The following is a 26,069-nucleotide window of genomic DNA, read 5'->3' as shown; positions in this document are numbered from 1 at the left end:
TAAAAACGTCTATTGCCAAAAATGCAACTAGGGGATCCTTTTAAACTTAAAAGTCAGATTTTGTTATTAAATACTATTTTAAAATCAGATTTTGTTATTAAAGGCTATAACGGAACCCCTTATAGTCCACCAGAATTCAACACACTTAGTTCTAGTGGGTTCTAGGATTGGATGAGGAAAGCTTGGTCCACTGTAATCCAGAAACCATATCAAATGGCAATTTTATAAAGGTCCTTGAGGTATGGAAATAATTAAGGCATAACATTCATCTTTGAAGCTTAGGAAACATCAGTGATGCATAGCAGCTTATCTAGGGGCTAGCATATAGGCATTTCTTTAATCCCATAAGAAAGTCTACCCAAGCAGACTTCCTTCATTACACGTTACTCCCTTTACTGAAATGTCTCTCCATCCCTAACTTGTTCACGCTGAAAATATCGACCCCTCCTTTAAATTCCTGGCTCACTCAAATGCCACTGTATTCTCCCTGAATTCTGTATAGACCTCCATTCTATCAACTATCACACGGCATTTAAAACATCTGCAAACCTGTCACCCTTAGGCTCCGTGATGGCGGGGGCTACGCCTTTTATTCCCTGCATCCCAAGGACCTATAGGACAGCCCACGGAACCTCGATGGGAGTTTACGGAAGGAAATGCTGGGGACGTGGGGGCCAGGGAGGAAGCGAAGAAGAAAAAGAAGGGAGGGAACGAGGGAGGAGACATGGGCTAATGGCCCAGGAGGCTGTGAGTGAATATTTAAAAGTATTTAAATATGCTCTATTCATGTAGAAGGTCACGGGGATGGGGAGCACGGCACAGGCCATGCAGTCAGCATTAATGTAATGGCTAGGTGGAGAGCCGGAGGAGAGAAGGAGCCATTAGGGGGATCGTTTTATAAACGATATAAATGTCTAACCAATGTACTGTATACTTGAAACTAATAAAATAAAATTTAAAAAATAAATAAAACAAAATGAAAGGAGGTAGATTCATGACATTAAAATTTAACGGCTTTAAAATATTTAAAACTCTTTTTTGCCTTGGAATTTGGGGAAACAGACATTAGCTTGTTGGCCTAAGCGCATTTTTTCACAATCAATAAAACTTGAGCTAAAATGGAAGGAAACAATAAATGCCTGGAACGTTCTCCCTCCCACACATTCCTCATGCTGCAGCATCCGTCAGTTAACCTTTACTTCCGCATCCAGGTCCAATCACCCCGACTCCACGGCATCGGAGAGAGGCCAAGGAAAAAGGAGGGACTATTTTTTTTCTGCTCCTATTCAACTACCCCTTTGCTACGCAAATCTCCTTCTTTGAAAATAACTTTTTAGTTTTCAACTAGAAGTATAAGCCATGCTTCTTACTTGTATCAAAGTCTGTCAGAATTTCCTCTAACCAGCCAGCAGGCTTTGAAAAATGGTACTTTCTGTAAAGTCTTATTGGGACCAAAAACCAAGCCACCCATTCAATGCAACCAGAGGCCTCTGAGACTCACTGGAAAGTGCTCACTCTCAGACTAGGCCATCAACCCCAACCTATGACAAACTGAGAATTCCAGAGAGGATTAAGGCTTCGAAGGGTCAGATGATACCATGTGAAAATGTTTCGCCCTTCAAAACTGAAATAAAACATCTGAATCAGAAATTGTTTTTTGTCTTGTCGACAACGAGACTGATTACTGGGGGAAAATAACAGCTGAAGGAAATCAGACTGGCGCTTTGGAAAGAAAAAAACGCCTGGCAATGAGGAAGTCGATTAAAAACACATTGGAACTGATCAAGAAAACGGACTACTTCACACGCCATTTTCCATGCACTGTCCCCGGACATCAGAGGCCGATGCAATGTTTGGAAAACCCAAAATGATATTCTTTCTGCCCAAGTGAACTTTGTGACTTCCCACGTGGACACAGCACTAAAGAGTTCTCTTGCTAATAAGTAAAGGGCTGTCCCCATATGTCAATTTGGGGATCTTTCCTTTTTCTTTTTAGAATTCTTATTTCTTTTCCTCAGAAAGCTTGATAGGTACACTCTTTCCACACTCCAATAAAGTCACTGGAAAGAAGCACGGAATTGAAATTTTCACCAATAAAATGAGCACCAATCCCCATTCAGGGACAAAAAGCCAGGATCATAAACGCATCGCGATTGTTTGGTTCAATATTCCTCACTGTACAAAACCCTCTGGGGAATTCAGCCTAAGTTTATGCTCACGGTGAAGAAGAAACTGACCTAAAGTCGGTTTTGTTTTGTTTTGTTTCATCAAATGGCAGAACTGTCAGCTTTTAGTTCAAATCAGATCACGAGGCAGCGGGGCCCTCACCCCTCGCCGATAACATCCTCCCTAATTCAGTGGTAACGGATGACCTGACTTGCCATTTTTAAAGGACAGTGAGGGGTTGCCATCTGCAAAGAGGAACAAAGTGGCACGCGTGAAAACTAAGAAACATACCGAGCGTTCGCAGTAAAACGAACTGCATCCCCAGAGCGAAAGGTCTCTCCTCGTCTTCCACGGACCTGAGGCGAAGAGACGGAAAGAAACGCTTTGAAATTGTGTTCTCGGGAAAACAGCTGTCAAACCAAGCCTGCTTAGCATGGAGCCAGGGACCCAGAGATGCTGCACCTAAATCTCTGGTCCCCAAGAATTAACTAACGACGGCCCAGCAGGACGGCTGGTGGCCAGACCTACAGTGAATAAAAGTCTCCCCAGTGCAGACACAAGAGAAATTCTGATCTACTGTTGTTTCTGTGTAAACACTCATGAGGGCCAGAGGGTCATGGCTGAAGGTACAGGGACGGCGCTAACGGGGCCCCCCAACGCAGTTCTGTTCAACATATAGAGCATTTTCTCTTTGTTGCCTACGCTCTCCATAATGGTAGGTGTGTGCACAGACAGTTATGTAGTTTCTCAAGGAAAAGCATAGAGAAAAAAAGGTTTTTTTAAAGATATAGTCGAAAAACATATAGGAACTGAGTCAAAATTCAAAGGAAAACAATGACTCTCTCCCAGCTATCTCATTGTCCCTTCTTTTCCTAAAACTTGTGTTCCGAGCAATTCTCACACGGCAAGAAGAGTGGAGCCTATTGATTTTGTAATTACTGAAGATTAAAGGGCTCCTTTCCCGAAGTTTTGGGTTACAAGCCAACTGGCGATTTGCCACGTTTGATCACTATGAACTGGGCAGGCTTTTTCTTGGTGATTTAACGTCTCTTGCAGAATCCACGTTCAAAGAATAGGATTATTTAACATCTCCTGTCGAATTAAAGTTCGAGGAACCAGACTGTTAACGATCTACATTTTCGGACGCTGAAGCGCCTCATCCTTTCCACTCCACACACACAGGGTTCTGGGTAGAGAATGCGAAACTCCCACAGCCCGGCGCGTGCCCTGGTCACCTACTCCCCGCCTCCTTTCTCTTCCCGCAGCATTTGTCCAGCGCCGCACACATCGCTGCCCCGCCACGAGTGTCTCCTGACGGAGGGACTGCGTGAACGAGCCAGCGGGGCCTCCCTGTGCCGGCATCTTACTGTCCAGGGACGAACTGGCTGGGACACATCTAACTCAGCATCCCACAGAAGGGAGGCCAGAACGCGCGGACCGAGCAGCCGGCAGCCCCAAGGCCCTGCGAAGGATGATGCCTCAGCAGGTGCTTCCCACCAGGGGCAGCGAGGATCCAGGGAGGGGGTAACGGTCAGAAGCAGGACGGACCCCCCGCCCTCCCTCCCGCCCGCGCTGCAGCCCCCCGCCCCCTGGGCCGCTGCGGGGTGCTCCCCTTCCTCCAGCACGCTGTCCCCTTCCTCCCTTGGCCCACCGCAGTCCTTACTGCAAATACCGACACCCTGATTTGAATGTGCTCGTTTCAACATTTTTAATAGGGTTTTCATTAAGATCACGCCCATAGTCTCAAATAAGCAAAAGAACACACTACGACAGAGAAAGCACCGTGTGAACAACGGAGGAGTTACATCTTGCAGTCTGCCCTTTCCTGGTTCAACTCCAAAATACTACACGATAGTCAAATTAATGAAATCAGCATTTCGGACTGTGGACCCGGCATGAACTGTCACTGATCCTGGAGGTATTAACTAGCTACGAGGTTGGAGATGATATATTTTGCCGTATGCACAATTCAGCAACTTCGCCAAAATGACTCTGGCCTCCTCTGGGGCCAGGTTTCTTGTAGCCAACACGGTGACAGTGACAGCTTTCAGCTCCCGAAGTTGAACCTTGTAGGGCAGAGGCTTCGGGAACCAAAGGCAAGGCACCCAAAAGATGTTTCCCTAACCGACGGGAACAAAATCCATCTGAACAAAGCTGAGCAGCGTGCAATGGCAAGACCTTCCTCTCCCTCTCTGACACGGGAAGACTTCTTGCTCCTGCGTCTGCCAGGCAAACGTGAGTGCTCTCCCACACGATCTAGCTTGGCCTTCCTCCGTGCCCTCCCACACCCGTCCCTAGAACGTGCATTCTGGCCATTCTGCGTGTATCATCTTCCCCACCCCCTTGCGATGAAGCGCGCTTCTCACCTGAGTGTTACTATGATGGCTGATGGTTGGGCGCATGCTGTGATGAAGGTGACTATGAAAAGAAAAATTAAGAAGGGGATGAGGGTGTTACAGGTCCGTTTGCACTTCCCGGACACAGCATAGCCATTCTCGTTGAGATAAGTTTTGACAATGACCACGTGGAGCTGGCTGCGCTGTCCCACTGTGGGCGGGGTGATGACTTGCCGGCTTTGGACACAGGTGCATTCCGTGTAATTCCTCATCTAAGTGACAGGTAATAAAGGTCAGTTGAATGCCAATCAAGAGCAAAATTCAGCACAGGAATATTAAGACAAAGTTAAGTTAAAATCCTCTAGAATAACTCTAGTATTTCACAACATGCAAACGATTGACTTGGAAGTATCTTCCTCATTGCTAAGCGTCCGTCCAATGCCTCCAAAGTGCCCAATACCAAAATCCACTGGTCAAAACTGTTTCGACCTAAACTTTTCTGAGAAGCTTCCAAAACTCAGTTCTAGAGAGTTCCTCTTTCACGCACTCATTTTTGGTCATAATTAAATGCTGCTTCAACTGCTGTCTAACTCTTGGGCTTTTCAAAAGAGGAACCGAGCCTTGTCTTCCATCTGCGTTCAGCAGAGCACCTGGCAGAACCCTGAACGCACAGTAAGAACTAACGTAAATTATCTGTTAAACGAATGCAGATCATTCGCGATGCAACCGTGGCTCCTTGGGCGCCGTGTGTAGTACACATGGCCGTGGCCGTTTCGTTTGAAACCAGCTAATTTAAGGAACTGAAAAGGTGTTTCAATTAAGCTTCCTGACTATTATGTTGCTTTTCCTCACTGACATCGGCTGAACTCACTGTCACTGTGACTTCTCAGTCATTTAGGGAGGCCGTTGGAACGAATACGAAGTCAGGGGCACTGTTCAGCTGTCGGGGCTCTGAGGACTGCTGGCCTCTTTTTAAGAATGACGGCTACGCGCCAGGGGACTCTCGGGCATTTCCAGGGAAGGGACATAGCCGCGGAGAGCAGATCTTGTTGTCCCTTTCGACTTGGTCACACACCGGAGCTCACCAATTATATAAGGGGGAGCCGGCAGCAGGAATTCTCAACTTACCACTCTAGTTTGAAACTCAGAAGTCAGATGTGACATTCCAGAACACATGCGGTCAACGGTGTAACCCCTGACCACCTGCACAGAACAAGGAAGTGCAGCTTGACCTTTCTGCAGCCTCCTACAATCTGTTTTTATGCAAAGAATGAAACCAGGCTCAATACGGAACTGAGTAGAATACGAAAACCTTCCCCCACAGTATTACAGCCTATTTATAATTCACGGGGAAGGGAATTCTCAAAATAGCCTATTCTTGAACTGACAGAAATATCTTTATTCTGAAAGCTAAAAAAAAAAAAAAAAAGTCTGAATTGATCATCTATGAATAATGGCCACTGCTCATCTTCGCAGGCTCTCATGAGGGGAGGGACAGTCCTATGGTCTTCTGTAGGCACCAAACGTGGTCATCTTGACCTTCAACTCTACCACAGGGGCCCGGTCAGAGCAACAATGGAGAGGACCAGCACGCAAGCTTATCAAGTGTCACTGAGCTGGCACCAAATGCAAAGAAAGGGAGGGTCCACGCAGAGCGCACGGCCGCACCAAACGCTCCCATCGCCCCGGGAAAGGGTGAAGGTGCTGCGTGATTTTCCTTCCTCCGGGCTTTTGTCGAGGTGTGTTTTGTAGGTTATCTGAAGTTGCGGGAAAAGGGAGACTGAAGTCGTGTGTTTCTGAAGTCACGCGAAGCCTGCATTCTAACACGTCCTTGTCACGGGACGTGGGGTTCACAGCAACACAGGGACTTGTGCAAAGTACTCACCCCAGTGCTGAGGTTACCACTGGCAACGCAGCCAGCCAGGCAAGGGTTAAAGTACGTAATCCCGTCCGATCCACACACTGGCTCGTACTCGTGTATTTTACAACCGCAGTTGACATTGCAGCTTCCTGTCAGGTTCCTGTGAGGCATGGTGAGCGAAGGCCTAGGAGAGAGAAGAGGCGGGTCTCAACGACACTGACTAAAATAAAACTAATCCATTCATTTTAGAGATCTTCCCATTAAATCAAACTGATCGTGCTGCCAAGTAGCTGTCCTTGGATACTTCCTTTCGTGACTTCAAAACAGAACGTAAAGAAAAGTCTCACAGTTTTCTGGCACCACAGATGCAACGCTTTTGTACCCGAACATCTGTCCTGCCTCGAGTCTGCCCTCCACCTCGGTGCCGTGGATCTGGTCTCGGCATCGGGGCTCTGCAGTTCTAACCCTCATGCAACCACTAACCCCGGCCACTCGGTTCTGGTTCTCAACAAATCTGGGCCTCGATCTCTTTATCTGTAAAATGTAGGGAATATTGGGGGGGGGGGCGAATCGATAACATCATTATGAGGGCATCACCCTAGAACCTATCAATCGCAGTTGCCAACACAGGTTCCTTTAACCAAAACCTTTCATTGTTCTAGAGTGAATTACCAAAGAAAGACACGAGACTCTAGAAAATCCAAAGGAAGTGGTTTTCGAAGATCAGGAATCGTATCCCTAGTTTGACCCAAAAAGAAAAGTTAAACACTCCTCCCCTCTCAACAGTGCCTGGATGTGGATTCCGTTAAACGTGGTGGGTTTTGTTTTCTCATGAGATCATGGCGTCTGGTTAAAAATAAAAATAACAGAATACAAAAGCTCTAAAATCAACCCGGGTAACAAATACAAAAGGGCGAGGAGAAGGCAAGAAAGAATACAGGGCCGTGGAGAGAGGTAAAAGGAAACGGCTGGGAAAGAACAGAAGCAGTCAGGCACCCATGGGAGACCCACCGAAGAGTGTGCTCATACCCAGTGACCGCTGTCGCCTGCTTCCATGTCCACCATTTGTAGCTGTCGCTGATGAAGCGCTGTTCCTAAAGTCACAGGAGTTAGCAACGGCAGATCTGCCCATCTACTCACCATCCACACATTCGACAGAAATTTTGGAATGTCTGTTCTATGCCACGACTTATAGTTGATGACTGTGTTGAATCACTACTCATCCAGCAGCTGGCCCACCCCAACCATATGTCATATTAATCTATAAACACGAAGTTTTGTTTGTTCAAACGCTTTTCGCCTGTGGCCTGTTTCACACTTTGATAACTGAGTCCTCAGATATTAATGGAAGGAACAAAATTATAACCATATTTAAACCTTACCGAGAAACGTTTCAAAAAAGGCAAAAGCAAAATGAACTCTGTTCTTCATATATGTCACTCTACAGAAGAAATTTTATCATAAGACACCAATAATTATTATGCTTACAAACTCTTAGAGTCTTCCAATTTTAACTTTTAAATATACCTTCAAAAATGTGATTTTAGACCGCAGTAATTCCTCGTTGGCCCCTGGGCCTTGCTCCAGGTGACATTTCCCAATGTCAGGAGATACTTTCAATTTTCACCGCTGAGGGTGTACCACTGGCATCTAGCGGGTAGAGACCAGGGATGCCTCTAAATATCACACGATATACAGAACCGCTCCTCTCCCGCAATACAGAATTAACTGACCCAAACCTCGGTAGTGCTGGGGCTGAGAAACCCTGTTCTAGACCCACCACCACATTCCACAGATGACAAAACGGAGGTCCAGGGAGGCCAGATGATTCACCCTGAAGCTGATCGGTGCTGGGTTAACTGGTACCATGTGAAAAGCATTCTGTGTGCATTGCTATTCTCTTCACTAGTTCCTCGAGAACTAGATGCAAGCCATGACCAAATAAAAGAGGCTTTAGATTCCTGCGTGCTTAGTCACTAAAAACGACAGGCTCCAAATGTAAACATATGCTTGTTACGGTTGCTATTTGGAAGTTACAAGAAATTTCTTATTAGCCACATGCTTTGTGTTCATGTGTAAGAGCCACAGATTCCAAACACCCCTCCTTTACTCAGTAGAAAAGAGCCTAAAGGTAATATCAACAGATGCTCCAAACACCCTGTGACAGGAAGGCAAAGCTTTCCCGAGCTCCAGAAACAGAGGCACAGGCCCAGGTCACCCTTGGGTGTGCCTGCTTTTCTCATGCGATCATGGCGTCTGATACAAAGAAACAATACAACATGAAAAGCTAGGAGACATCAAAACAGGCAACAAATATAACTAGCAGGGAAAAGAAGGGGGCATTCACGAAAACGTCACGAGGGACAAAGGCTATTCTGGCACAAAAAAAATAAAGATGCCAAGATGGTTAATCCCTGTGCTGAAAAAAAAGAAAAAACTTTTAAAGAATAATTATTCCTTCTTTTATCATCACGCGCTCTCCAGAAAACAGAGTGAATACAATAACAATGCAAGTATTTAAACCTGAGTAGCATGAAGCAACCTCTCCTTAGCCTGAAGTGAACTCATGATTGGGGGGCGTACAGTGCATAACAGCAGCTATGTAATGAGCTTATCCTTGGGCAAAGGGCCTGGGCCTCACCTTTTCCAATAAGCGAAAGCATTTTTGACAAGCTAGCCTTCCAAATAAGACGCCCGTGTAAACTCAGAGTCACTGTAAGTGTGAATTCCACCAAGGAACAAGGCCTCGCCAATAAAGGCCTTGTAACTACAAGGCTCAAGCTGCAAGCCTGAGAGTCACCCGTGATAGCTTACCATAAAAATCACGGCATTATGGAATTAGAGAGATGGGAGAGGTCTCTGTGATGACCTAGCACAACTTTTTTTTAAAGAATAGGAAACTGTGAGAGCTGTAATGACATGTCCCACGATCACTGAGGCTTCAAGAATGCCAGCCATGGGGAGACAATGAAAAAGGGAAGAAGAGCGAGCCTGCTCCCCAATCTTAAATTAGTTGCTTAAGGATCGACATTTATGGGAAGCCATATGCAGTGGTAAAACAGATAGTGGTTTAACATAATTTGTAAAAACCTCTGCCCTGCGGCCATGACAGCTGGGTATGTAAGGACACAGTTGCTCTCAAATCACACACACGCACACACACACACACATGTCACTTCATTCCACCCCGAGACCAAAGAACTCTTGAACTTCCCCATCTGACATATTTCTACTGGTTTCTATAAATCAAAGAGGAGCACCTGAATCTTTTTGCTTCCTCTTAAGTTTCTCCCTATTACAAGACATGACAAGTAGAAATCTATGCATCTTATGGTCAAACCACATGGATTACAAGACTATGTATGATTCACACATAAAAAAAAATCTTTTTAGCAAAATATACTAACCAACTATAAAAACTGGTAACTTTCTCACAATTTCTTAATCTTTATCGATTTAACTCAGTCTTCAATAAGATTTTAATTAAAACGTTTCTTTTCAATGCTACTTAAATTTTTGGCTTCCTATTAAAATCCGTCTTTGGCGATAGATAGCTATGCAACTTCAGGCTTATAATTATTATTTTTTATCATCATCATTATCATTAAAACTAACACCACAGAGCCCTATTTTTACTCCAGAAATAAGTTACCTCATTTATTCCTCATTAGAATTACAGTTATTATTACTGAGCCTCTGTGTTTCATATGAGGACATTGGAAATTTGAGAAGATAAGCATTGCTAAAGGCCACGCAGCTCACAAGAATCAGAGATGTGTTTAAACCCAGTTACACCGGTCGCTGTAGCGTGTACACTGCCCCAGCAAGACAGCTTTGTGCACGTGGCCGTAGTTTTGCTTTCTCTAGCAAGACTCTTCTGGGTGGCTCATCGCTGCCTCCGTCTTCCTAGAGAGAGCTGTAGCGTAGCTTTCATGGCCCTCAGCTGTCATTGTGCCCAAGCCTTAGAGTCGGGAAAGAGCTGGGTTCAATTCCACGTCTACGATTCATAAGTGCTGCGAACAAATCTAAAGAGAGTTCACACCTGTAGGTCGGAGATATAAGGTCTTTCTCACGTGGGCGCTGGGAGGATTAGATGAGTGGATGTGTTCCCCGTGGTGCCTGGCACAATACGGGCGCTAAGACACGGGCGAGCTCTCGTTACCCACACGTGGCGGAAGCATGAACAAGAACAAACAATGACACAATCACACATATGGAGGTTAAAAGGCCTTTGTCGTGCCCTGTTTCTTTTTTCAAAAAGGAAGAAGTGATGTGCTAATTCACTCCTACAGAGGACAGTGGGGAAAGAACTGGACGGGCGTCTAGTTTCAAGGTCACCATTTAGTAGCTGTATGGCTTCGGTCGGACGTTTAGTCTATGGCTATGAACACCCGCCCTGCCCACGTGAGCAGAGAGCGAGGACAATCGACAAAGCAGAGTATGTGATAGCACAGGGACTAGCGTCGGCTCGCAGAGGACTATTTCATCGAAGGTGTGATTACTGTATCCCACCATTACTTTTATTGATAAAGCTTCCTTAATCTGTGTAGCCGACGAATTCGAGCTAGGAATAACTTGAAATTTGGATATAATAACCTATAACTGATACAAAGCATCTCTCTAAATTTGGAATCATTTTTTATAAAATGATGTGTCCCTTATACAGTATTTTTGCGATACCTTTATTTGTTAGTAATGGTAGAAAATCTGGAAAATACTAAAGGGCTGAAAAATTAAACTCACACATAATGCTATCATCCAGGACTATCCACTATTATGCTTTTAGTATATTGCCTGCTGGTCTTTTTTCAATATGCATATAGGTTAACGTTAATAACAGATTGTTATCAGGATTTTACATAGAGTTCTAAATTCTATTTTATTTTCTGCTAACATTTCATGATGAACATTTTCCATTGACTATGTTAATACAAGCTTATAGAATTATAAATTTGGTCCTTAGCTTAATAAGATCATATGTGCTTTTGAAATAAAAAGTCTTTCTACATTTAAGCAGATATTACATAGTTTCATAGATTTCATGTGGATTTGTTTAGATCTTGGTTACAAAATTAAATTTGCTTATATTTCATAACCCCCTGCTACTTTTAAAGTGAAATAAATTTTGTCTGTGTCTCCCAATAGATGGAATCACATACTCACAGCTAAAAATGAATTCCAAGTCTATTAATAAAAATAACTAGGATAATCCAGAAACACACATACCTAAGATCCTTTAAGTAAACTTTCTGCCTGCTTCGCAGACATTTCCTTTAAAATTAGTAATGTCTATAACAAATAAAAGATTTTAAATGATGCCAAAAGATTTAAACAGTGGAGGAAAAAACTTCAGTAGCTGAAGCTGTCTGTGACACAAAGATGTGGAGAGGGGCAATTTAACTGGAGGATTTAGAAGTGATCTGGCCAGAAACACTAGTCAGATGAAGGGCTAGTAGTAGCCTACTACTTAAATACTCCACATGGAAGAAAGGCAAGACCAGAAGTGGCGACAAGAAAATAAAATGCACCTGTGTGAAGCTGCGGCAAGGTCTGAATTAACAGACGCTATTTATTTAATTTCTATAATCTTAGCACTTTGAGACAATACAACTGTGCTGAGAGAAATAACTTCAGGAAAATCCCATCCTCTGAGAGTTTGGAGCCACGTGGGAGTGAGTGGATCACTCCATCCAACGTTCACTGCCGAACACAGAGAACTAAGAAAAGGCTTTTCCAAAACTGCAAAAGCTCAAGAAACCATCCCTGGAAAAGTTCTGGCCCAGTAGCTCAAGTCACAAAACCAGAAGATGATATAATAGATTTCAGTTTAAGTTCAAAGAGATGACACTTGATAAATGGAAGATAATAAAGCTAAGATTATTAAATGATTTAACAAGACTTAGTACTGGTAAAAAAATACTGTACGTGGACATCAGATTTAACCCCATTTAAAGAAATTATTTGAAGAAAGGGTAGAGTGAGTAATGACTCACACTATGAAATGTGCTTATATTCAGTATTAGTTAAGCCACAGCGTTCACCATAAATCCTGGGTGTTGGGCTGCAAGATTAGGATGCACCTGTGTGAAACACAGTTCAGCAGACAGAGAGAGGAAGAAAAACACATTTCCTGATTAAAACTGCAGGGAAATTGTGGGTGCTGGGAACGTAATTACCTCAGTTGGAAATGGGCCAGGGTATTTAGTTAGAGCTCCTAGGATCTTTCATAACAAAAAAGCATCAGATCCTGAGATCTGAAGGCTTTTTTAAATTTTTATTTTACTGTGGTTGGAACACTTTACGTGAGATCTATCCTCTTAAAAAAATATGTTAAGTGTACAGTATGGTGTTGTGACTATTGTACAATGTTAAGCAATAGATTGCTAGAGCTGATTCGTCTTGCTTCACCGAAAGTTTGTGCCAGATGATCAGTAACTTCGCACTCCCCTAACCCGGCCCCTGGCAACCAGCATTCCACTCTTTGATTCTAGAAATTCAATTATTTTAGATGCCGCATGTAAGTGGGATCACGTCATGTTTGTCTTTCTGTGGCTGGCTTATTTCACTTAGCATAAGGTCCTCAAGGTTCATCCACATTGTCACGTCTTACAAAATTTCCTTATTTATAAGGCTGAATCGTATTTGATTGTATGTATATATCACATTTTACTTATCTATTTATCTGCTGATGAACACTTATGTCATTTCCACATTGTGGCTATCAAATCTAAATTTTTTAGAAACCACTAATACACATCCGGTTCATTGCACAAAAAGACGGTGACTCTGCTTCAGATTAAAAGGAAAAGTTCATCCTTCTAAAATTTCCCAACTCCATCCCAGGCACCAAGCTGCAGGCCAACCACACAGCGATGAGCACAAGAACACTCAGCCAACGGAGCGAGAAGAAGCTGACCTGCAGCCCACGCCCTGATCAGAGAGAGGGCCCATTATTTCTCACACGAAGGTAACTGCGACTCTAAAAATGGAACGCCTATGCAGTTGGACCACCCAAAAATGTTTACAGTGATTCCGTTTTAGACTACCTTCCTAGAAGTATTTGGGGAGCCGGAGAAATTCTCCAGGAAAACTGGGTTTTGTTCATTTATAAACCTCACTGGAGTCAGGCTGCAAAATGATGGCACGATTGGACCCTTGTAGCATCTTTCCGCCTTCCTTCCAAGTTTTTCTTGGTTGAATACAAGTGAAGGAGAAGAAGTGTATCAGAACTCATGGATTTAGACAATTCGGGTGTTATTTACATCAAGTTCTTACTAGTTTCAGTGTCACTGTGAGTAACATCCTTGGGCGGAGGTAGATGGCAGACATTCCCTCATCTCTCAAGGAAGAAAAGGAACTGCTTGGCATGATCTAGAAGGGAAGGGAACAGAGGCAAGAAACTAGCTTTTCTTCAGCATGTACTAAGTGCTGGACTCTGTGCTAGGAAATACCAGAAACCTTCCCTCAAAATCAAGGTGATAAACATTCGTTTAAATATTTGGATGCTTCAGATTGGAGGTTGAGGATGGAGCAAGGCATCAATTTTTATTTTCTACCCTCTGCAGTATTTTAACTTTTCAGCCACACATGTTTTACTTTAATTACGCTTACGGGCAGGTGTGATTCACATTATCACTGTTTTTACACATGAGAAAAGTATGACTCAACAACATAAGGTCATTCTGTTTTTTGTTTTGTTTTTTTTTTTGGCGAGGTCGCACAGCTAGAAAAGGATGGAGCTGGTACTTGCCTTTAAAAACAACACAATTTTTGACAAAAGAGTTGGAGGAGAGAAGGGAAAAGAAGTTCGAGGAATTCATTCTTGGGATCTCTGTTTACTCAATAATGCAGAATGTAAGGTTGTACACTAAGGAAAGCAAGATTAGGGTAAAAACTTGAAGAAAAGATTTTTTTTTTAATGGAACCACCATCATGGGGCATAAGAAAGGAAGCTAATAGAGCCAAGGAAATGGATTCTCAGCGAAGACGAGGGCCTGCTAAGATTGGAACTCATGAATGTGTAATGGAGCCAATCGGCACAGTTACATAACTTTTGCCCAGTCGCACTGGGGAGCCCGGATTCAGCCGATTCAGGGTTGGCGAGACAGACGTGGTGTTAAGCAAGGGATTTAAAAGTCTTGAGGCGACTTGCAGTTTCAAAGCTAATAAACCAATGAGTCTGCTTTCCGTCCCATCTGAGAAAGCACTTAACAGAAAGGGCAGATTAAAAGAAAGAAACTTAGCAAAGAAGAGGAATGGAAAGAGTAACAGCAGACTTCATGAAAAGGGCACGTGGCTAGGCATAGGTCGGTGTGACGTGAGCAGGTGCCACGTGGGAGAGGAGCCGGCCCGCCCCGCGGAACCTCCGCACAGCTCTGCGGTGAAACTCAGCAGAGGTGACAGGGGACGAAAGGGGAGGTGACGCTGGAGCTCGGAGGGACAGAAACCGCATCACTTCATGCCTCCGTCCGCCTCTCTGCACCCACCTCCATCCCCGGCTAAGAGCCTAGAAATTCCTCAGAAAGCTCTGCGCTAGAGAACTTGGAAGACATTTTTTTAAACTAAGCTTCTACTCTAGACATTGACAACTCAGTAAAACTTTTTCATTCTTCTTTCTATTTGAGGCACACAACCTGAGAGATGTTAGACTGAGTGCTGTCAACCTATAAAGCCCAAAATAAATAGAGACATCGACCTTTATAATCAAATGATAAAATGTAAAGCATAGAAATAAAGTAAAAAAAATTTCTAATTACATACACTTAGAGATCTATAAAGATCTTGTTCCCTAAAACATCAGACGTTATGAAAAGGGAACACTCAGAATACAACAAAGAAAAAAAAAGTACCCTCGAAATAAAAAATGTGCATAAAAAAGGGAAAACAAGGTTTGGAAAAATCTCTCATAGAAAACAAAAACAAAAACAAAAAAAAACAGAATAAACTAAACATAGAGACAACCAGTCTGCATGTTCTAACATCTGAACAGCAGAAATCCTGCAGAACATAGAAAAAACAAAGAGAGAACAAACAAAGCTACGGCAGAGAAATTTCCCGGGATAAAAAAGAGACAAACATACACGTTAGATTAAGAGGGTTCAGAGAGCGCCCAATACAACGAATGAACAGAACCCTGTGCCAAGACACTCACTCATCTGTTCATTCATTCATGCAACAAACATCATGCTTTGTCTGGGATGGTGGGGATACGACCATCACGGAGACAGCTGGTACCTGTTCTCAAGAGGCTCATATTTCAGAGACAAGAGCAAAGCAAATAATTTGAAAAGATAAACTGGGATAGGGGTTAAGTACTAAGAGGAAACTAAGAAGGCGTAATATGACAAAGAGTGAGGGGAATGAAATCTTGCTGTTTGCAACAGCATGGGTGGACCCAGAGGGTATTGTGCTAAGTGAAATAAGTCAGACAGAGAAAGATGAATATCATATGATCTCGCTTATACGTGGAACCTAAAGAACAAAATAAACAAACAAACAAAACAGAAACCAACCCATAGATACAGGATATAAGCTGGTGATTGCATGATGTGGGGGAGAATGGAGGGATGGGTGGAAAAAGGTGATGGAATTAAGATATACAAATTGGTAGTTACAAAATAGTCGTGGGCATGTAAAGTACAGCACAGCGAACATAGTCAATAATATGGGAATAAATAAGTATAGTGCCAGGGGTGTCCTAGACTAATCGAGGGGGCTGCTTTGTAAGTTACATGAATGTCTACCCACTATGCTATACACCTGAAACTAATATAATATTGTGTCAATTGTGATAAAATAAATTTTAAAAGAAAAAACACAGTAGATAGTAAACTTGAAAGAAAAAAAGAATGAGGAGTCAGTAGGTTCCCTTAGATTGAGCAGAAACGTCACTTGAAAAAGTGACATTAGATGGGTTCGGCCAGGGCAAAATTCGAGGGAGACAATTTCTTATGTGATTTCAGAATACCTTGAATAAAAAACATCCTAAAAATTTCCAAATAAAGTTGGCCACAGAGAAATGACAACCAGGGCTGCTATTAAATTTTTCTTTCTTTTTTTTTTTTTCATGTCTACAGCACCCAGTCTTCCTAGGTGGTCTCCCATCCAAGTACCAATCAGGCCTGACCCTGCTTAGCTTCCAAGATCAGACGAGATCAAGCATGTTCAGAGTGGCATGGCTGTAGACAGCTATTAAATTTCCTGTCAGCAACATTAAATGTTAGATTACAAATAAAGCTATGGCTTCAAAGTTCTCAGAAAAACAACCTTTTGATCTATAATTCTAAACCCACTCAAACTCTCATTTAAATGTGAGAGAATAATGTAATATACTTACAGGCTCAGAAAGTTTTTCTTCACATGTATCCTTCCCTAGGAAGTTATCTAAGGATTTTCCTCTGGCAAAATAAGTTAACAAATAAACTAAAACTAGTGGACACAATCAAGATTTGTGAAAAGTCATCCCAGGATATAAATTATGCCGAGAAAGCAACCAGTTCAATTGAAGCAAAGGACGGAGCGTTCCAGGAAAAAGGAGTCAATAAAACAGAAACTGTGATTGAGAACTTTAAAAAAGCATATTGGCATGACCAAGGCCAGCAGTAGGAAAAAGAAGGAGAAGCCTCTAGAACTCAACACAAGAAATATGTGGTCCAAATATGATACATTATTAAGGGATTCCCGTCCCTAGTCCACTTAGTATTGTCCCTACTCTACTTAGTACCTTCCTTCTTCTGCCCTTCTATTTCCTGGGGAAAATGAGCCCAAACAAACAAACAAACAAAAAAACTGTGCGTAAGACCACCACACATAAAAGAGACCTCTGGTGAGATCCTAGAATGATGACAGGGGAAACAGGTAAGTCTGCAAACTGACCAGTAGGACCTAGGCCCTTCCTGCCACTACCCTTCCGCTCTAGAATGCCAGCAGTGGGTCCAGTCCTCCTGAACCCACCCCCAACACAGCCCCAGCCGAGAGACTGGAGCATCCTTCTCCCGAGGAGCTGAAGCACCTCAGAGGTAAGAGCTCAGGTTCTGACACCGAGCGCCCCAGCGCAAACGCCAGCTGTCCCCCCTCTAATTATCCTACAGCGAGATATACCGAATGATCTGCCCTCAGACACAGAGCACCTACTTATCATTTCAACTCTTCATCCCTCAATACTAAGAGAAAGCTCAGGATCGTCAGAAATTCGAGAGAAGCTTCCAAAACAATCAAGTCAGCAAAATAAATAAAAAGTAGGCACTCATGCTCCGAAGACAATTTGGGAAAGAAAATAATCTCTAATGTTAGAGAAATAACAGAAGAGATCCCATCCATGAAGCGAGAAGGCTAGAAGCAAGAAACAATCAAAAATCAAGAAAGAACTTTGGAAAGTAAAAACATAATAGCCAAAATGAATGAATGCATGAATGAATGAATGAATGAATGAATGAATAAAAATATAATAGCCCCCCTCCAAAAGAATTTAATAAAAGACTGGGAAAATAAAGTTGAAAAATCTTTCCAAAAAACTAGGACAAAATTTGAGTTATTAAATAGATGATGAAGGATAAGAAGAGGATCAATAATGGGTAAAAAAGAAAAAAACTGATGGTGAGAAAAGAACAAAATTAAAATAAAAATATATAAACAGAACTGAAGGACATAGTTTCCAGACATTAAAAATCTCACCAGTGCCCAGCAAAAAAAAAAAAAAAGTATATCATGTTGAAATTTGGGCATATAAGGAATAAATGGAAGCTCCCAAGAAGAAAAAATAGGTCTAGGTCACATACAAAGGACCGGGGAAAAGAAAGGCCAGACTTCCCACGATAACATAAGAAATTAGACGACAATGAGCAAAAATTTTTAAATTCTGAGTGAAAATGATTCATCCACGATTCTTTACCCAGCCAAAAACTTGGCCATAAAACACAACAGTTACCAAAAAGAAAAAAAAGAAAAAAGAAAAAAGAAAAGGCTATTTCATGAAAAGTCTCCAAGAAAAAAGTTATAGCCTTTGCGGCCTTCCTGTAGCTACTGGAGGATGCGTTCTCTCAAAGTGAGGGAGCGAATCAAAAAAGAGGCATCTACAGAGTCCAGAAAACAAGGACTCAGTACGGAGAGAGGCTAATGGGATTCCTAGGGCACAGCCCGGCAGCACCGTGTCCCCGAATGCACTGTGTCCAGATGAGAATGGGGGGACTCGGGCTCCAACACGGATGATTCCAGGGGCTGGGGAAACGGAGCCATGAGTCCAGCGGACAGGTGGAAAATCGTACTGAGATATTTTGAGCCCTTAGAGAATGGGAGAAGCTAGATGCAGATTCAAAGAAAACAGAGGAGATGAAAATAAGGCAATTATTAATTCCAGGACAACCCGTGTCATATGAAAAAGGAAACCCAGTCGCGAGGCGCTACTTCTGCCTTAGCAGCTAATGAAGCTGTCGTGATCATGACGTGATGTGACAGCCTGCAAAGGGAAAGTGGAGGTCCTCACTTACCATGACGGAAAGTCATGAGTGATGCCTCGATTTCATTAATTCACAGAATATGCCTTAAAAGCATAGAGGCAAATACCAGAAGAGATGACTACAAAGAGTTTTTTAAATTATTACCCTGGGCAGCAGGGTTATTCGAGAGACTACCTTTTATTCGCTTTGTGGTTGGTGCACCAGCTTGGAGGGCGGGGGCGCGGTCTGCCCCTGGAATACGAACACTTAGATCACATTCGCGACGACGCAGTACGGCTCTTCCGGGACACTTACCCTGTTGTGTAAGGTATGTTTATACCTCCGAGATTGATGCTTTCACATCCGACAATGAACAGGGTTGAAAAACACAGTAGAGACACGCCGCTGCAGATCATCGCCAGTTTTGCAGATTCTCTTGCACCGAGTTTCAACTTTTTTATGATGTAGCCTCCCAGGACAATACCGACACCAGCACTGGGGACAATAATGACGCCTGGAGAGAAGAGGGGGAGAGCATCAATTTGAAGTAACGTTTACTATTCCTCGTTTTCCAATCACTCTGTTTCTACTGAGTTATTAGTACTAACGCAAAGAGAAATACTCTAATCAAAATCGGCAGTTACAAACTAGTCGTGGAGAGGCTCTGGACAAGCACAGGGAGTATAGTCGATAATATGGTACTAACCATGGACAGTGTCAGACGGGTACCAGAATTATCAGGTTGATCACTTTGTAAGTTACATAAATGTCTAATTACTAATTATGCTGTTCACCTGAAACTAATATAATTTATATGTCACCTGAAATCAAAATTTTTTTATTATAAAAAAATAATTATTTAAAAAATACTGTAATCAATTAATCTTCAATGTGTGTGATTTTACAGTACAATTTATTTCCAACACATATAACCAACAAAGGACTCATTTCCGGAATGAAAAAAACTTACAAAGCAACTCATTAGAAAAGCAGGAAAAACTTGAATAGGTCCTTCACTATGAGGAAATCCAGCTGATCAATAAACACAAGAAGGTGATCGGCCGCGTGACTAAGAGGGAAACACAAATGTAAACCACAACAAAATACCCTCCGCACCAATCACATCGGTAAAAAATGTAAAGTCTGACAGTACCACATGCTGCCAAATATATGGATCAACGGGCACTCATTACATCACTGGCGGGATGCAAATCGTGACACCAACTTTGACAAATGGCCCGAGGTTATCTGGTAAAGTTGAAGATCTACACGCCCTGTGATAGGCGGTGTCATCTCCGGATCTGTACCCTGAAGAAATTCATGTGCCAGGGGACCAAAAGAAGTGCACAAGGCAGTTGAGGCGTCAAAAGAGCCAAAAACTGTAAATAAACCAAATGCCCATTAATACACACATGGCATCTGTAAATTCATCAGGAAACGCCTCTCTACAGAAATAACGACTCAGATGCCTAACAACACACAGCTACGTGGACGGCACAACGGTGAACGAAAGAAGCCGAACCACAGAACACGGGGCGTGATTACATTTGAACGAAGTTCAAGAACCGGCAAGCCGTCCAGCTTAGGAATGCATAGACGGGGGTACAGCTACGAAGAAAACCCAGGAGTGACCTCAACACAAGCCAAACAGGCTGGGAGCGGGCGCGCAGGCTGCTGGGCCGCGGCGGGCCGTGGGGAGGGCAGGGGAGCTGGGGCGAGGCCGTCAGCGACCGTGGGGAGGAGCCCAGGCCGCATCTCTGGGGAGCAGGAGCGCGCGGCAGAACCCCGAGTGGGTCTGGCAGGACGAGAGCTGTGTGTTACAAGGATCGTTTCTGGCCCTGAGGCGGAAGACGGCTTGGATGGAGTCAACCGGAGTCTGAGGAGTGAGTGGAGGGAGCGTGCCCGCGAAGGTCCGGCAGAGCCACGGCGCAGAGGAGGACAGGGAGAGAGGAAGGACCACGGCGCCGTGGCCTGTGGGACAACCGGGCGGAACAGCCCGCGCACCGACCAGCTAGAAATGCCCCCCGCAGATGCGCTGGGGCCACAAGCTCAGGAAGAGCTGGGCCGGGGCGTCAGAGTTCACGCCGCACGCAGGATGCTCCAACAGAGCGAGCGAAGAAAAGCGAGGGCCCCAAACCACAGTCCCGGACAGCGCAGAGCTAGTGGGGTATCACAGCACGACGAGCCCACAGAGGGCAGAAAGACCAGCCGCCACGGAGGCCAGAGGACATCTGGGAAAGATAAACGTTCTAAGGGCGGAAAGGGCAGGCTCTGGACTCGGAAACACCGCAGTTCAAGCCCTCCCTCCATCACTCATAGCCATGTGATCACACATAAGCTTCCTCGACCTTCTAAACCAGATTTCTCAGCGTTTTCACGGAGCTGTCTGCCTTCCATGTTGGGGTGAAGACGACAAGCCACAGTCCACTGTACATTGTGCGCAATATAAATCATAGTTATTATCACTTCACTTGCACCATAGAAACCAAGGAAAGACCGTTTCAAGGGGGGAAATGAAGAGTGTCTAATGCCTCAGAGAAGCCCGGTGAGATGAAAAATGAAACACAACAGCTACGTCACTTGAGATCTTGGCGAGATCGATTTTGAGGACATGATGACCTCAGCCCAGACTGGGATGGGCAGAGGAGTCAGTCATGGACGTTTAGAGACTGGAACCAGACTGCCTTTCGAGAACTTTGGCTGTAAAAAGCAGAAGGCTATGGGTCCATAGTTAGGGTGGGGGTCCAGGTAGAGTTGGAGCTTGGGGAGATATTTTGTTTGTTTGTTAAGCTATGGAGGGGGCTTAACTATATTTATATATGGTACTGACAAAAATAGACTAAAAAGGAGCGGGAGGTAGGACGTAGAGGGAAGATGGCACTCCAAGAGCCTCGAGAAGTCGGGAGGACAGAGAATTGCCAGCACAGGTGATCAGACCAGGTGCGGATGGGGAGACGCCCCTCCTGCTGGACCAGGGAGAAGATGGGGCGTGAGAGAGGCAGAGGACTCACCGGGTGGGCGGCAGCTCCGGAGATGACAGCTTTTTCTCTCTGCCTTTTTCCTTTAAGAATTGATAAAATGCTATCGATTGACTTTTTTATAGCTCTGGTTTTTGTTTTTTCCCCTGCATAATTGAAAATAAAAGCAACTCACAGAGGGAAAGGATACTGAGATCTATACATATGGCCGAGGCTCGGGATAGCCATTGTAGGAAAGCGAGCACCAAATAAGAATGTGTAATAATTGGCTCGACGCATGGGGAGGCCTGCGGGTCCAGACGACACCGGACCCCGGAAGCCCGCGGCGGCGGCGGCGGCGTGCGCGGTTGCAAGGCTTGCTCCGGCATGTCCTGCAACCCACAGGAAGGAGCAGAGAAGAAGGGTTGGATATATCTCAGGTCTGAGCTCTGCCTGGCAACCAGCATTCATCTCATACTCTGACCGTAGTCCTGACGTTATAAATCCAGTAATGGTCCTTGCACGGATGAGGACATTGATGGCTCGGAGAAGGGACCACCCGACAGTGAGCATCGGGGAGGGAAACTCTAAGCGAAAAGCCAGGTCTCCGAGTCCCAGCCCAGTGCTCTCTTCACATAAACACAGCAGCGTCTTGGAACCAACGGGTCCCTGGAATCCTTTAGGTAAATTGTGCAGAGCCCTGGGCTTCGAGGAGCTGGTTAATAAAGGACCCTCCTCGTTCCAGAAACGGACATGTGCTGTCAGTATGATTGAAGAGGCAAAGTTTTACCTTTAGAATGAAAATGGTCCATTAATAGAACTCCTCTTCCAAAGGGAACAATTTACAGAGTGACAGGTACTATGCCAGTCCTCCAGGATAATGACAAGACAAATCCCCACGCCCATGGCTGAGTCATAACTTAAAAGCCATATAATTTATTTGACTATGCATCCTAATTAGTATTCCGTGATTAAAAACAGGAAATTTGTCATCGGTAAATAGGAGGCTACGTCAAACAGAGTGAAGACCCATTTAAATGTCTCCCTGTTGTCTCCTGTCATTTAAATCTCAGTCTACTACCAACACAGAAAGGTTCTTACTATGCATGCAGGCTCATCACTCGGCTCTCCAGCTTAAGCGAGAGACCCAAACGTTTTCTTGCTGGAATTTTAGGCATATGGGATGCCTAGGGAAGATTGGGAGCTGGGGAGCAAAGGATACGGGGTGCGACGACAGAGCCTTCTCACGGCCCCGTCAAAGCTCCTAACTCTGGGAAATCAGCTTTCGTAGGCTAGGGCTCAAGGAGGACGTGGAAGGGCTGGAAGGTGGCTTCTCCAGCCACCACCCGCCCGCCGCCCCGGCCGACTCCCGCACGCCGCGTGCGGATGAGAACAGCAGCTTCCTCAGAGATTGCTCAAAGTAGATGACTGATTATGAAGCTCTTAAAACATAGTATGCACTCAGTAGACATCAGCAATCATCCGCCTAATACTAGTGAGTTTGACATTTGCACAACCTAATATATTGGAATCACAATTAGGCAAATTTTACATGCTATTTAATCTCTAGGACTAAATTTAAGCTGCAATAATGGTCAAACAGAAACCTCCACGTTCTTTAATATATACATGTTTGATATTTAGCTGCTATGTGGTCATAAACGTATAAATCTCTGTTAGCTACTTAGCTGCCATTGTGTATGTGTCTGAATCCAAAGAAATCGCCGCTGCATTGACTAACGGTGGAGACTCCCGCTCTGCTCGTAAAAGGTCTGCGCACACCGTTCCTACTTCGGAAATCTTATCTACTCCTCTATGCGGATTGACATGTCGCTTGTCCTCCTTCCTTTCTTTCTCTTATGTCAAGCGCTATCATCCCATAACATTCGAGTTTGAAGATTTTACTTTGGGTCAGAATGTCGCTCGCCCTTACAATGTGGCTGCATGGAGTCAAAAGGTCTATATGAAAACTGAGATTCCGTGAATTACCGAATAGTAAAGCTACAAAAATATTTTCCTCTTCACTCTAATGTTTGTCAATATATGGACACTATATTGCAAAGAGGCACATGAAACATACCCAAGCTTAAGGTATGTTAAGGAGAGGAAGACAAAATTAGAGGACTCACTAATTATCAAGGATGTTTCAAGCCCAGGGAACGTCAACTGTGCTGCTGCTGTTGCTACTGTTACGAACGAACGAAAACGCACTTTCTTGGCAGGTCGTCAAGAGACCAGCTGTCAGGAGGCCGACCGTGTTCACCTCTCTGTCTCTACTGCGAGCTCGTAGGGTTCCCGTACGCGGCAGGGACTAGGTCATTATTATCTTCACACCTTTCTAGCACTTACCAGGGCCTGGCGAATGTAGGACTGAATATACTAATTTGGTTATTTAGAATCGATGATGTAAAACCTTCCAATGACTTGTTCATTAATTTCATTTTCACTTATTCTTTGAACTAAAGCTATATTTCATTTTGCAAATAGGAAATCTAAGATCTAATTGGGGGTTAAAACAACTTACTGAAATCGATTTTAAAACTGGCAGGAATTAAATATCTGGATGGATGCCTGAACAATCCCACTGTTGATCAAAATTCCGAATTGAACATTAGCGAAAGCTTAACTGCCAATCTACTAAGGGCGGCAAAGCGCGTAATGTCTGATGTGCCCTGATGCTTCTCCTCCGCCCTGAAATCGCAAGGCTGTAGAACGTCCTGCGGTGAATTGAGTTCATACAGACAGAGCCTCAGAATGTGAGGTGTCCTCATGCGCTTCTCTCTAGATCCACTGACTCCGTGTATTAGCCCACATCCAACGTTTTCTTTAGTTAAGTTGCAAACAGACAGCTTGCAAAAGCAAGACTGAATCAATAAGGAATATCGCTGCAAGCCACTACTGACTCCCAGGGTCGGCGGGCTGCCACCTCTGGGGAAGGAGGCCAGGCCCGGGGGAGGGGAGGAGATTGCAGAAGGGGCACCTGGAAAAGAAGGAAGCGGCCATTCATTCTCATCCCCGTGCACACTTATTCCCATTCCCATGCCCTTCCCCTCCCTCCCTCCCTCTCTCTCTCTCTGTCTCCTTCCCTTCTGCTTTCTCTTTTTCTAAACACACACACACACACACACACACACACACACACACACACAAGCTGATGTTTAGTATATGCCAGACCTTGTGGTAACTACTCTCTTCTAATTCTCAACATTTTAAGGGCTTCGAGTCACTCTGAAATCAGAATGTGTCCTACAACTGACAGTACCTCAGCCCTGTGTCACAGTCTAATTAGAAACATTTCTCTTTCATCGGAACTCAAAATCATGGTGCATCTTACCACGAAGAGCGCCAGAGATGGGCACTCAGCCTCCTTCCCCATCACAGGTGAGGAAGCCCCCCGTGAGGGGCAGGGCAACAAACTCGGGTTTATTCAACTTCCCTAAACACGACGCTTCTAACCTTATGACACGGCACTGTTTTCCCATCACTAGGGTAAATTATTTTACCCCTTTGAGCTCCTACTTTCCCTTGCCAACATTTTCCAGTAGAAAATAAATATCAATTACTGTCAGAGGGGAACAAAAGAAGAGACTATTTTAAAAATTCAAACCTTGAAGCTAGCAAATTTGAAATGGTCCAAGAATAGACGGTATAATAAGTGGACATTTTCACTAACCATATATAAATCCGCGAAGTAGCACAAAAGCACGATACATCTTTTACTCTTCCACAGTCTCCATATTAGCCTTGTGAGAAGTCTTAACAAATCTCTTCACAAACAATGAACGAGGTATGCCATTAGAATTAATTTATAGTAACTTTTTTATAATTCAAAGGAATTACACCCTTGCAGAACCCTTAGCCTCCCTGACTTAGCATGGAGATAGCAATAGAAAGCTCATGTTTAATTCCCACTTGGGCAAATGGGACTAATTCACCCAGAATGACACTTTCCTCAACTCTGCCAACACAGGGCGATGCCGTGCAGTAGGAGAGAAATCTGAGAACTCCAGCCTCGGGGAGTCGAGGTCTTGGGATCACCACAGCAAAGGTAATAAAAAGGTACGTTCAACAGAGAAAACAAACACACTTTTCATTTTAGGTTTCTGCAATGCTCTGGCTGAAGTAACACAGAAAAGCTAATGCCGGGCTGTCATGCAAAGGATTCACAAATCACGGCAAATGAATATTTCATCCTTTACAGCTTAGAAACCTGAAAGAGTTTTCCACATCCAGGCACCGAAACCACAGGGGACACAAACAACGTGAAATGATGAAATGCAAAAATCGGAGCGTTTACTTCCGTTTTTTTCACTGG

General features: G+C 44.0%; 1 protein-coding gene and 1 pseudogene across 8 annotated transcripts in view; both read right to left on the bottom strand.

Moving 5' to 3' along the window:
* SLCO5A1 (solute carrier organic anion transporter family member 5A1) overlaps nucleotides 1-26,069 on the bottom strand; it is a 124,916-nt gene that overhangs the window by 21,201 nt on the left and 77,646 nt on the right. For all 8 annotated transcript variants that reach the window (XM_036232804.1, XM_036232803.1, XM_036232806.1 and 5 more), the window contains 4 exons: nucleotides 19,113-19,311; nucleotides 6,388-6,547; nucleotides 4,533-4,774; nucleotides 2,458-2,522 (listed from right to left, as the gene is read on the bottom strand). In XM_036232804.1, coding sequence (XP_036088697.1) covers nucleotides 2,458-2,522; nucleotides 4,533-4,774; nucleotides 6,388-6,547; nucleotides 19,113-19,311 — 666 coding nt within the window. The remainder of the gene's footprint in view (nucleotides 1-2,457; nucleotides 2,523-4,532; nucleotides 4,775-6,387; nucleotides 6,548-19,112; nucleotides 19,312-26,069) is intronic.
* LOC118612138 lies at nucleotides 16,431-16,549 on the bottom strand (annotated as a pseudogene).

Source organism: Rousettus aegyptiacus, unplaced genomic scaffold (genome assembly GCF_014176215.1).
Source record: "Rousettus aegyptiacus isolate mRouAeg1 unplaced genomic scaffold, mRouAeg1.p scaffold_m13_p_15, whole genome shotgun sequence".
Classification (NCBI taxonomy): Eukaryota; Metazoa; Chordata; class Mammalia; order Chiroptera; family Pteropodidae; genus Rousettus; species Rousettus aegyptiacus.
The sequence above is the reverse complement of the archived record's forward strand: the minus strand, read 5'-3'. Positions and strand labels throughout refer to the sequence as shown.